The 14,140-nt window shown below is 43.5% G+C and overlaps 1 protein-coding gene across 1 annotated transcript in view; it reads left to right on the forward strand.

Moving 5' to 3' along the window:
- The first annotated feature begins 515 nt into the window (after window positions 1-515).
- Window positions 516-14,140, forward strand: part of LOC135521770 (neuronal acetylcholine receptor subunit beta-2-like) — a 32,177-nt gene continuing 18,552 nt past the window's right edge. Inside the window, exon 1 of the mRNA XM_064947489.1 lies at window positions 516-755. Coding sequence (XP_064803561.1) covers window positions 710-755 — 46 coding nt within the window. The 5' untranslated portion in view covers window positions 516-709. The remainder of the gene's footprint in view (window positions 756-14,140) is intronic.

Genomic DNA, 14,140 nt, shown 5'->3' on the forward strand with positions numbered 1-14,140 from the left:
TATTATTGCAATTCGTACAATATTTTACAAAATTGCAAACCTATCATATGTTACAAATTCCCAATTTGTTTTCACTAACATTAGTTAGGTGGCTAACAGTAACATTACCTAGGCTACGGTTTAGGGTTAAGGTTAGGAGTTAGATTAAGGGTTAAGGTTAGGGTCAAGGAAAGGGTTAGCTGACATGCTAAATAGTTGCAAAATAGATCAAAAGTCATAAGAAGTTGCAAAATTGGTAATTCGTTAAAATGCTAAAGTTGTCAGTGATGAGATTCGAAATGCAATTTTTGGGTTGCTATACTTTTGCGTTCTATTTCCACCCATCAACCTTCACATTAAACATCCACCCATCCACCCGGACCAACCACCCTACTTTAGTTTTTGCCTTAAGTAACCTTCTGTCTTATGTAACCACACCAAACATAACATGACTAATTTGAGTATCCCGGATTTACATTTACTATGATACGTCTAGTCTATGAGTCCAGGTTGTTAGCACAACACGGACAGCCAATCCCGCTCGGCTCGACTCGTAAGTATACCTGGAGATTTTAGACCTGAAGACCTGACGGAACCATGACAGGTACCGAGTGAAGAATTAATAACGGAATATCAAGAAGAGTACACTGCGTCTGTTCCGGAGGCGTTCGAGGTTCGAGTGAGCACCTTTTGGTTCGGAGCGCACACATACGCACGCATCTGAGCAGCGATGGGCGCTTGGACGCTGCTGCTGTGCCTACTCGCCATTGTGAGAGGTGAGTAAGTTGTCTGTCGAGGCTTTGTTAATGGCTCGCCGGAGCCGGGAATGATGCGCTTTTGTGTGGCTCTTCTCGGTACGACCACGAGGTGCTGAAAGCACCATACATTAATCTTCTATAGATTTAATGGAAGGATGCTTTGAGGGATGGGTAGTTGGATGAAGGGAGAGGAGAAGACAAGATAGAGATAATGACTGTTTCATTGCTGTGTCACCGTCGTTCTCCTAACGTCTGTGTGTGAGTACGTACTAGGCTACAACGGAATGATGATGTTAGGAGAAATTATACATCATAACTGCATTACGTTATGCGCTCAACTGGGGTGATCTTTTATGACAACATTACTGAAGTCAACCAGGAAGACAACATTTCTCTTTATGCTACGCGTTCATATATTGTAGAATGCAATACAATGGAGAAGGTGAGTTCCCCTCCTACAATAAAAGACGCGTTGAATCCTATACCCAAGCAATCCCTGATTATTGAGTCCCCATTACTGTGTGGATATGTCTTCCTTTCTATTGAGACAATGTTTTTCCCATCGACAGAGCCTTTTAGTCTATATTTCTTATCCATTATAATGACGTTACATGACTGATAATGGAAGAGTATGTGTCACTGTATAGCTGGCCTTGCTTATAGTACACAGATCAAGTAACATTATCACCCTAGTGTGGGATCCAAGGTTAGATGTATGATTTACACACACACGCACGCACGCACGCACGCACACACACACACACACACACACACACACACACACACACACACACACACACACACACACACACACACACACACACACACACACACTACATGCACACGTGGCAGCAGGTAGCCTAGCGGTTAGAGCGTTGGGCCAGTAACTGAAAGGTTGCTAGTTAGAACTGAACCGACAAGGTAAAAAAATCTGTTGATGTGCCCTTGAGCAAGGCACTTAACCCTAATTGCACCAGGGACACCGTTGGTAATGGCAGACCCTGGCCGTGACTCCACTCTCCGAGGGTGTCTCAATATGGATGTGTACTTGTGTGAAATAGGACAAATATAAGCACTCACATGGCCCACACATACACACAAACACACATACACCCATACACACAAACACACATACACCCATACACACAAACACACATACACCCATACACACAAACACACATACACCCATACACACAAACACACATACACCCTCACTTCCTACACAATTGAGCCCCACAGTGGACGCATTATAAAACCTAGCAGTCAAACATGGAAATGGTTCGCTCTCGTGTAAATCTCTCTCAGACAAGGAGGCTTTTATCTATAAATTCAACTCTTTTTACTCTCAGATTCCAAAATGCTAATTAGCATCAAGTAGACATCATGACTACAAATCCCTGCAAGCTCTTGCACGTAGACTACAAATCCCTGAAAGCTCTTGCACTTCATCTCGAGCTGACACGTTTGCTGTCAGCCAGCTATATGAATAAGTTGGCATGGTATTAGAATGCACTGCTGTATTAAAGCAATTGAGAACTAACTTGTTGACATGTTCTGTTGCAGCTTGAAAGCCAGATGAACTCATTGCAGAATGTATCCATAATCATGAATGAATAAGCATATTGTTTTTACCAGAATGCAACAGTCGCCCATCAATCACTTCAAACACCTGTGAGAGTGGAATTACAAGATGATGTTATAATACTGTTATTGCATCAAATGGTTGTTTTGTGGAATATAATAGGGGTCTTAAAACACTGTCATCTGGGCATGATAATGATGAGAGTAACCTTGTTTTTGGGGGCCAGACCCTGGTTTCCGCACAATGAGAACAGTCTTTACAGCAGATACTGTTTGCTGTGAATTGTCAATTTATTTTATGCAAATCATTATGACCCATTCCACACATCTGTTGTTTGTCATGTAGACTAAGGGGGTGTATCTTTGCTATAAAAGATCTTTGTTTCTTTTGTGTCGGGGCTCTCAACAAATTATATAAGGGTGGTTCTTTGACCAGCCATTACTATTGCAGGGTACTCACATCATTAACTTGTGTGTGGTGTGACCTGCTTTCCTTATTAATAAGTGAATTAAGATTAGTTTATGTATAAATCTGACTTGTGTGATGAGTTTGTCTCTCCTCATTTGATAATAAAGAAATAACCACCACACACCTTAACTCCAACAATTAAATTGTTTTAATGAAATCAATAGTAAACAATGCATGCATGTGCCTTTTATACCATAACATATAAACATCTGAATGTAAGTAAAGATTAAATGATTTCTTCATCAATTGCAAACAAACCAGGGACATCGAAGATCACCATATGAACTATTACAAAGATTCTTCTGATTTTCCATTTTAGGAATTAGACCAGCACAAATAACACCATGTAAAACAGCATATTGTAATTTTTGGTTGGTGAGTTACAAATGTAGAAACAACTGAAGGTGAAAGGTAGCTTTTATAGAAAATACTAGGTAAACTCCAGCAGAATGAGAAACACACCTAACAGACTCAAAACAACGAAGCCATGCCTAAACACAGCTATATCAACACCCTTCTAGTGTAACAGGTCCATGTAGCTATGCCTAAACACAGCTATATCAACACCCTTCTAGTGTAACAGGTCCATGTAGCCATGCCTAAACACAGCTATATCAACACCCTTCGAGTGTAACAGGTCCATGTAGCTATGCCTAAACACAGCTATATCAACACCCTTCTAGTGTAACAGGTCCATGTAGCCATGCCTAAACACAGCTATATCAACACCCTTCTGGTCAATGTAACAGGTCCATGTAGCCATGCCTAAACACAGCTATATCAACACCCTTCTAGTGTAACAGGTCCATGTAGCCATGCCTAAACACAGCTATATCAACACCCTTCTGGTCAATGTAACAGGTCCATGTAGCCATGTCTAAACACAGCTATATCAACACCCTTCTAGTGTAACAGGTCCATGTAGCCATGCCTAAACACAGCTATATCAACACCCTTCTGGTCAATGTAACAGGTCCATGTAGCCATGCCTAAACACAGCTATATCAACACCCTTCTAGTGTAACAGGTCCATGTAGCCATGCCTAAACACAGCTATATCAACACCCTTCTGGTCAATGTAACAGGTCCATGTAGCCATGCCTAAACACAGCTATATCAACACCCTTCTAGTGTAACAGGTCCATGTAGCCATGCCTAAACACAGCTATATCAACACCCTTCTGGTCAATGTAACAGGTCCATGTAGCCATGCCTAAACACAGCTATATCAACACCCTTCTAGTGTAACAGGTCCATGTAGCCATGCCTAAACACAGCTATATCAACACCCTTCTGGTCAATGTAACAGGTCCATGTAGCAATGCCTAAACACAGCTATATCAACACCCTTCTAGTGTAACAGGTCCATGTAGCCATGCCTAAACACAGCTATATCAACACCCTTCTAGTGTAACAGGTCCATGTAGCCATGCCTAAACACAGCTATATCAACACCCTTCTAGTGTAACAGGTCCATGTAGCCATGCCTAAACACAGCTATATCAACACCCTTCTGGTCAATGTAACAGGTCCATGTAGCCATGCCTAAACACAGCTATATCAACACCCTTCTGGTCAATGTAACAGGTCCATGTAGCCATGCCTAAACACAGGTTTTACAGCGATAAGGTGGAGAGTTAAAAGGGTCTGAAGTTGAGGGACCATGGGGCATGAAAGGCATAGTGTGGAATAAGAGGTAGCTTGAGGGATGGTTGGCCATAGAATAAACATAAAATGTGGTGCTGGTGTGCTTCAACACCCCTTTAGATTGTTGTTACCCCATGTCCAGTCATACTCGGGGCCTCAGAGTGTGTCCCTCGACGTCCTTCCGTCTTAGTTGCAGCATTCAAATCGAAAGTCCATTTGAGTGTGTGTGGCCACTTAGGCCTGCACATCAACCAGTACTGGGTCCATTTGAGACTTGTAATGCTTCCAATGTGCTGCTTAAATTTCTTCAGGTCTGCATATATACTGTACAAAAGTATAAACACAACATGTAAAAGTGTTGGTCCCATGTTTCATGAGCTGAAATAAAATATCCCATAAATGTTCCATACTCATTAAAAGCGTATTTCTCTAAAAAGTTTGTTTACATCCCTGTTAGTGAGAATTTATCCTTTGCCAAGACAATCCAGTCACCTGACAGGTGTGGCATATCAAGAAGCTGATCAAACAGCATGATCATTACACAGGCGCGTCTTGTGCTGGGGACGACAAAAGGCCACTCTAAAATGTACAGTTTTGTCACACAAGACAATGCCACAGATGTCAGAAGTTTTGAGGGAGTATGCAAATCAAATCAAACTTCATTTGCAACATGCGCCGAATACAACAAGTGTAGACTTTACCGTGAAATGCTTACAAGCCCTTAACCAACAGTGCAGTTCAAGAAGAAGAAATTATTTACCAAGTAGGATAAAATAAAAAGTAAAGATACAAAGTAACACAAGAAGAATAACAATAAAGGGGGCACCGGTACCGAGTCAGAGTGCAGGGGTACCGGTACCAAGTCAGAGTGCAGGGGCACCGGTACCGAGTCAGAGTGCAGGGGCACCGGTACCGAGTCAGAGTGCAGGGGTACCGGTACCGAGTCAGAGTGCAGGGGTACCGGTACCGAGTCAGGGTGCAGGGGCACCGGTACCGAGTCAGGGTGCAGGGGAACCGGTACCGAGTCAGGGTGCAGGGGTACCGGTACCGAGTCAGAGTGCAGGGGTACCGGTACCGAGTCAGAGTGCAGGGGTACCGGTACCGTGTCAGAGTGCAGGGTACCGGTGCCCCTGCACTCTGACTCGGTACCGGTACTGCACCCTGCAGGGGTACCGGTACCGAGTCAGAGTGCAGGGGCACCGGTACCGAGTCAGAGTGCAGGGGCACCGGTACCGAATCAGAGTGCAAGGGCACCGGTACCGAGTCAGAGTGCAGGGGCACCGGTACCGAATCAGGGTGCAGGGGCACCGGTACCGAGTCAGAGTGCAGGGGCACCGGTACCGAGTCAGAGTGCAGGGGTACCGGTACCGAGTCAGAGTGCAGGGGCACCGGTACCGAGTCAGAGTGCAGGGCACCGGTACCGAGTCAGAGTGCAGGGGCACCGGTACCGACTCAGAGTGCAGGGCACCGGTACCGAGTCAGAGTGCAGGGGTACCGGTACCGAGTCAGAGTGCAGGGGTACCGGTACCGAGTCAGAGTGCAGGGGCACCATCTAGTTGAGGTACATGTAGGTGTACATGCTGGTGGGGGCGAAGTGACTATGCATAGGTAACAAACAGCAAGTAGCAGCAGTGTACAAGGGGGGGTTCAATGTAAATTGTCCGGTGGCTATTTTTATGAGATGTTCAGCAGTCTAATGGCTTGGGGGTAGAAGCTGTTGAGGAGCCTTTTGGCCCTAGACTTGGCGCTCCGGTACCGCTTGCCGTGCGGTAGCAGAGGAAACTATGACTTGGGTGACTGGAGTCTCTGACGATTTTATGGGCCATCCTCTGACACCGCCTATTATATATGTCACGTTCGTCATAATGATTGGTCCAAGGCACAGCGTGTGTAGAATTCCACATGTTTAATAAATAATAAACTCAACAAACAAAACAGAAGAAAAACTAAGCGTGAAGCTACCGGGCTGTGGAGACGCGGTGCGTATAGCCGGCATCAATGGTACCGGAACTTTTAAAAATGTTTTTATTTTTATTTTACCTTTATTTTACTAGGCAAGTCAGTTAAGAACAAATTCTTATTTTCAATGACGGCCTAGGAACAGTGGGTTAACTGCCTGTTCAGGGGCAGAATGACAGATTTGTACCTTGTCAGCTCAGGGATTTGAACTTGCAACCATTTTGGTTACTAATCCAATGCTCTAACCACTAGGCTACCCTGCCGCCCTGTTTACCACACTTCACACGGCAAGTGCGAGGAGCTGGCACAGGACGTACTGGGCTGTGAAGGTGCACTGGAGACCTGGTGCGTATAGCCGGCATCAATTGTTCCGGAACTTTAACACAATTCTCATGACGAGTACGGGGAGCTGACTCAGGTGGCACCAAACGTTCCTTTATTCCAAATCCGTGCATCCTCCACCAACTCAACAACTCTCCCATTTCTCTCTCCTCCAAATTCTCATTTTTCTCCCAGACTGGCTCTGGTTCACTCCTCGGCTCTGCCAACTGCTCCAATCTTCACGATTGTCTTGGTATGTTTGGACCATGATACTTCGTTGGCGATGTGGACACCAAGGAACTTGAAACTCTCGACCCGATTGGCATGCTGACTGCAGGAATGACCACCAGAGCTGTTGCCAGATAATTAAATGTTAATTTCTCTACCATAAGCCGCCTCCAAAGTCGTTTTAGAGAATTTAGCAGTACATCCAACCCTCCTCAAATCTCATGTGACCACGCAAGCCCAGGACCTCCACATCCAGCTTCTTCCCCTGCGGAATCAGGAGATTCTTACCTTTGCCTCAATCTTCAGTCTCGTCGAAGTCATTATGGCCCTGGTGACATGGAGCTTGAGACAGGCATTTGTAGTTCTGTATGATAACCACATTAGCAGCTAATTTACAGAAATGCGTTCACATTGCTGAGCAATCTGTCTGAGACTAAGGAAAGTGGTTGCTGTTGGCTGGTGTTTTGTGTTGATTCGGCTCATTAACCTCTCTGTAATTTAGTGTTGATGTCTGCTCAACATGGATTGGCCCAGAGAAGAGCAATAAACACATCACTGATTGGCTGAGTTACAGCAGCCTTTAGATTTCCAACCAATCAATAGAGAGTGACAGGACATGGGGACTCCCCCTCAGCCCTGGGTTAACTAACCATCTATCATCATCAGTACAACAACGAGACACACACCCACACACATTAACTGTATACAAACAGGGTAGTTAACGCATTGATTGTATAAATGAGTAGTTAACACACAGTGGAGGGGGTGTTTTATGCACACATTTGGAAGGCCAAAAAGATCATCAAGGACAAGAACCACCTGAGCCACTGCCTGTTCACCCCGCTACCATCCAGAAGGCGAGGTCAGTACAGGTGCATCAAAGCTGGGACCTAGAGACTGAAAAACAGCTTCTATCTCAATGCCATCAGACTGTTAAATGCTGTTAAATAGCCATCATTTGGGGCTGCTGCCCTTTATACATAGACTTGGAATCATTGGTTACTTTAATAATGGAACACTAGTCACTTTAATAATGTTTACATATTTTGCATTACTCATCTTATATGTATATACTGTATTCTACTGCATCTTAGTCTATGCTGTTCTGACATTGCTCGCCCAAATATTTATATATTCTTAATTCCATTCCTTTTCTTTAGATTTGTGTGTATTGTTGTGAAATTGTTGAATATTACTCTTAGATATTACTGCACTTTTAGAGCTAGAAATACAAGCATTTCGCTACACCCACAATAACATCTGCTAAACACGTGTATGTGACAAATAAAATGTGATTTGATTTTTGATTTGACGCACATGTGTACAGACAACACCCCCTCCACCCTACACACACCACATCTGTTACCCCTCATGTAAACTGGCACTACCTGCTGTGGTGATACAGTATATTCAGCGTATATAACATCCAGCAGGTGATGGCAGACACTTAATCCTTTGCACCCCTGTATCTCTACTTGCACACTCATCTTCTGCACATCTATCACTCCAGTGTTTAATTGCTATATTGTAATTATTTCACCACTATAGCCTATTTAATGCCTTACCTCCCTTATCCTACCTCATTTGCACACACTGTATATAGACTTTTTCTATTGTATTATTGACTGTATGTTAGTTTATTCCATGTGTAACTCTGTGTTGTTGTCTGTTCACACTGCTTTGCTTTATCTTGGCCAGGTCGCAGTTGTAAATGAGAACTTGTTCTCAACTGGCCTACCTGGTTAAATAAAGGTGAAAAAATGAAAACACCTAAATGACTGTACGTATTCTTCGCTCTGTTGTTTCATGTGACTTGGGACTGTCTGTCTATTACAAAGCAGTCTGGCAGACTGGGACGAAGGTGCACCTTCCAACAGGACAACAACGTTAAGCACACAGCCAAGACAACGCAGGTGTGGCTTCAGGACAAGTCTCTGAATGTCCTTGAGTGGCCCAGCCAGAGCCCGGACTTGATCGAACATCTCTGGAGAGACCTGAAAATAACTGTGCAGCGAGGCTCCCCATCCAACCTGAGAGCGCTTGAGAGGATCTTCAGAGAAGAATGGTGTGTCGCGTCATACCCAGGAAGACTCAAGTTACATTTTTTAAATGTAACCTTTAACTGGTGAAGTAAGTTAAGAACTGCATTGTTCAGGGGTAGAACGACAGATTTTTACCTTGAAGTTGGAAGTTTACATAGACTTAAGTTGTAGAAATTGAAACTTGTTTTTCAACCACTCCACAAATTTTGTCAGCTGGGGGATTCGATCCAGCAACCTTTCAGTTACTGGTCCAATGCTGGAACCACTAGGTTCAACCACCCCCAGTTATATACAGACTGAATCCAGTTGTATGAATCCCCCAGTTATATACAGTTGAAGTCGGATGTTTACATACACTTAGGTTGGAGTCATCAAAACTCTCCTTTCAACCACTCCACAAATCCCTCGTTAACAAACTATAGTTTTGGTAAGTCATCCGGGATGCTGGCCTTCTAGGCAGAATTCCTCTGTCCAATGTCTGTGTTCTTTTGCCCATCTTAATCTTTTATTTTTATTAGCCAGTCTGAGATATGGCTTTTTCTTTGCAACTCTGCATAGAAGGCCAGCATCCTAGAGTCTCCTCTTTACTGTTGATGTTGAGACTGGTGTTCTGCGTGTACTATTTAACGAAGCTGTCGGTTGAGGACTTGTGAGGCGTCTTTCTCAAACTAGACACTCTAATGTACTTGCCCTCTTGCTCAGTTGTGCACCGGGGCCTCCCACTCCTCTTTCTATTCTGGTTAGAGCCAGTTTACGCTGTTCTGTAAAGAGTACAGAGCGTTGCACGAGATCTTTCATGGCAATTTCTCGCATGGAATTGCCTACATTTCTCAGAACAAGAATAGACTGAGGAGTTTCAGAAGAAAGTACTTTGTTTCTGGCCATTTTGAGCCTGTAATCGATCCCACAAATGCTGATGCTCCAGATACTCAACGAGTCTAAAGAAGGCCTATTTTATTGCTTCTTTAAATTAGCACAACCATTATCAGCTGTGCTAACATAATTGCAAAAGGGTTTTCTAATGATCAATTAGCCTTATAAAATTATAAACTTTAATTAGCTAACACAACGTGCCATTGGAACACATGGTTGCTGATAATGGGCCTCTGTACGTAGATATTCCACTAAAAATCCGCCGTTACCAGCTACAATAGTCATTTACAACCTTAACAATGTCTACACTGTATTTCTGATCAATTTGATGTCACGGTTTTCTATAGGTGAAGGAGAGTCAGACCAAAATGCAGCGTGGCTATTGCGATCCATTTTAATGAAACTGAAGAAAACACGAATCAATACAAAAAACAGCCGAATACTGGTGCAAACTAACACACACCAGCCATAAGGACAGGAAAAGGAACAATCACCCACAACCCCCAACACCAAACAGGCTACCTAAATATGGTTCCCAATCAGATACAATGACTAACACCTGCCACTGATTGAGAACCATATCAGGCCAAACACAGAAACAGACAAACTAGACACACAACATAGAATGCCCACTCAGATCACACCCTGACCAAACAAAACATATAGACATACAAAGCAAACTATGGTCAGGGTGTGACATTTGATGTTATTTTAATGAACAAAAATGTATACTTCTTTCAAAAACAAGGACATTTCTAAGTGACCCAAAACTTTTTAACGGTAGTGTATATATACCCAAAACTGGCTTAAATCATATAACAAATGTATACTGAACAAAAATATAAAGGCAACCTGCAACAATTTCAATGATTTTACAGAGCTGCAGTTCATAGAAGGAAATCAATCAATTTAAATAAATTTGTTAGGCCCTAAGCCATGGATTTCATATGACTGGGCAGGGGCTCAGCCATGGGTGGGCCTGGGAGGGCATAGGAATCTGAATATTTTTTCCCCCTCCTGGGCAGGTGGGATTACACATAGTCAGCATTTTTGAGGCTGGTTGCATGTACTGCCAAATTCTCTAAAACGGCGTTGAGAAATTAACATTCAATTCTCTGGCAACAGCTCTGCAGTCAACATGCCAATTGCACGCTCTGTCAAAACTTGAGATATCTGTGGCATTGTATTGTGTTACAGAACTGCACATTTTGGAGTGGCCTTTTATTGTCCCCAGCAATAGGTGCACCGGTGTAATGACCATGCTGTTTAATCAGCTTCTTGATATGCCACACCTTTCAGGTGGATGAATCATCTTGGCAAAGGAGAAATACTCACTAACAGGGATGTACACAAATTTGTGCACAAAATGTAAGATAAATCATTTTTTGGTGCGTATGGAAGAAGAGATGAGATTTCCATTAACATTCAAACTAAATGCCCTATAAGTGCCAAAGCTACTATCACAACGCCAGTCAACTGGCAGTAATTCTGTGACAAACTATCATTTATCGCTCAATTCAAAGAAAGCCTGGTCTGAGTCATATCACAGCTCCTGATTATACGCCAGTAATGTTCCAATAAGTCTTAAATCATCCTGTAGTGACATTGGCCAAAGCAAATGATGTTAGTTACAGTGAGATACGGACTATTACTGATTAGCAGGCCATATCTCTTCCTCAGTCTAAATGATCTGTGTCTGAGAGGGTGTAGTGGAGTATAGGGCCTGGCAGTGTGTGCCTGTCGGACTCTTAGAGTTTTGGGCTAATGTCTCTATCTCTGTTATCTGATACAGAATGACGATATGACCTGATATGATTTCATTTGATATGATGTTTGTGAAATGTTGAGATACAGTTAGATATTATGTGACTTGATATGACGTGATGTGATATGTGATATGTTATTCTCAGACCCAGAGGAGCAGAAGGATTGTGCCTCTTGGCTAGTTGCTCTGCCTTAATAAAAGCAATCATCTCAATCAACTGAATATCCAAAAACACAGAGAAAGAAGATGAGAGTGATGGTTTTCCAAAGGCTTTATGACTAACAAAAATGCTGTCACCATATTTTCTCCATTTAATATTTTTTGTTTTCCTATAAGACCAGTAGCTGTTTCTGGTGTGAGTTCCAGAGAGTTCTGGAATGCAGAAACCCAGTAGCTCATTTTGTCCACTCTGCTGTTAGTTTTAGGGTCAGTGTTATGGCCTTAGTTATGACGACTGCTATGGTCTTCTGAGAACCAGCATGCTGGAGCCTAGCAGTCCTGCAGCCAGTCTGGCCTGGCCTGTCCTGTCTCCTGGTGTCTCCACAGCCAGCCTGGCCTGCCCCCTGGTGTCTCCACATCCAACCTGGCCTGTCCTGTCTCCTGGTGTCTCCACATCCAGCCTGACCTGCCCCCTGGTGTCTCCACAGCCAGCCTGGCCTGTCCTGTCTCCTGGTGTCTCCACATCCAGCCTGGCCTGTCCTGTCTCCTAGTGTCTCCACAGCCAGCCTGGCCTGTCCTGTCTCCTGGTGTCTCCACAGCCAGCCTGGCCTGTCCTGTCTCCTGGTGTCTCCACATCCAGCCTGCCCTGTCCTGTCTCCTAGTGTCTCCACAGCCAGCCTGGCCTGTCCTGTCTCCTAGTGTCTCCACAGCCAGCCTGCCCTGTCCTGTCTCCTGGTGTCTCCACATCCAGCCTGCCCTGTCCTGTCTCCTAGTGTCTCCACAGCCAGCCTGGCCTGTCCTGTCTCCTGGTGTCTCCACATCCAGCCTGCCCTGTCCTGTCTCCTGGTGTCTCCACAGCCAGCCTGGCCTGGCCTGCCCCCTGGTGTCTCCACATCCAGCCTGGCCTGTCCTGTCTCCTGGTGTCTCCACAGCCAGCCTGCTGGGCTGGGGCCTGGGTCTGGTTGTGGAGATACTAGGAGACAGGAGACAGGGGATAGGAGACAGGAGACAGGAGACAGGAGATAGGAGATAGGAGACAGGAGATCCTTTTCCAGTCTCATCTCATCCTTATCTAGTCTCATCTAGTATCATCCTCATCTAGTCTCATTTCGTCTCATTCTTATCTAGTCTCATCCTTATCTAGTCTCATCCTTATCTAATATCATCCTTATCTAGTAACATCCTTATCTAGTCTCATTTAGTCTCATCTAGTCTCATCCTTATCTAGTCTCATGCTTATCTAATATCATCCTTATCTAGTCTCATCCTTATCTAATATCATCCTTATCTCGTCTCATCCTTATCTAGTCTCATCCAGTATCATCCTCATCTAGTCTCATCTAGTCTCATTCTTATCTCGTCTCATCCTGATTTAGTCTCGTCTAGTCTCATCTAGTATCATCCTTATCTAGTATCATCCTTATCTATTATCATCCTTATCTAGTCTCATCTAGTATCATCCTCATCTAGTCTCATCTAGTCTCATCCTGATTTAGTCTCATCTAGTTTCACCCTTATCTAGTCTCATCCTTATCTCATCTCATCCTTATCTTGTCTCATCCTGATGTAGTCTCATCTAGTCTCATCCTTATCTAGGATCATCCTTATCTATTATCATCCTTATCTAGTCTCATCCTTATCTAGTCTCATCCTTAAATAATATCATCCTTATCTAGTCTCATCCTTATCTAGACCCATCCTTATCTAGTCTCATCCTTATCTAGTCTTATCCTAATCGAGTTTCATCCTTATCTAGTCTTATCTAGTCTCATCCTTTTCTAGTCTCATCACATCCTTATCTAGTCTCATCGTTATCTAGTCTCATCCTCATCTAGTCTCATCCGTATCTAATATCATCCTTATCTAGTCTCATCCTTTTCTAGTCTTATCCTTATCTAGTCTCATCCTCATCTAGTCTCATCCTTATCTAATATCGTCCTTATCTTGTCTCATCCTTATCTAGTCTCATCCTTTTCTAGTCTTATCCTAGTTTTGTCCTTATCTAGTCTCATCCTTATCTAGTCTCATCCTTATCTGGTGTCATCCTCATCTAGTCTCTTCCTTATCTAGTCTCATCTTTATCTAGTCTCATCTAGTCTCATCCTTATCTAGTTTCACCCGTATCTAGTCTCCTCTTTATCTCATCTAGTCTCATCCTTATCTAGTTTCACCCGTATCTAGTCTCATCTTTATCTCATCTAGTCTCATCTTGTCTCACCCTTATCTAGTCTCATCTTTATCTAGTCTCATCTTTATCTAGTCTCATCTTTATCTAGTCTCATCTTTATCTAGTCTCATCTAGTCTCATCTAGTCTCATCCTTATCTAGTCTCACTCTTATCTAGTCTCACCCTTATCTA

Source organism: Oncorhynchus masou, chromosome 30 (assembly GCF_036934945.1).
Source record: "Oncorhynchus masou masou isolate Uvic2021 chromosome 30, UVic_Omas_1.1, whole genome shotgun sequence".
Taxonomy (NCBI): domain Eukaryota; kingdom Metazoa; phylum Chordata; class Actinopteri; order Salmoniformes; family Salmonidae; genus Oncorhynchus; species Oncorhynchus masou.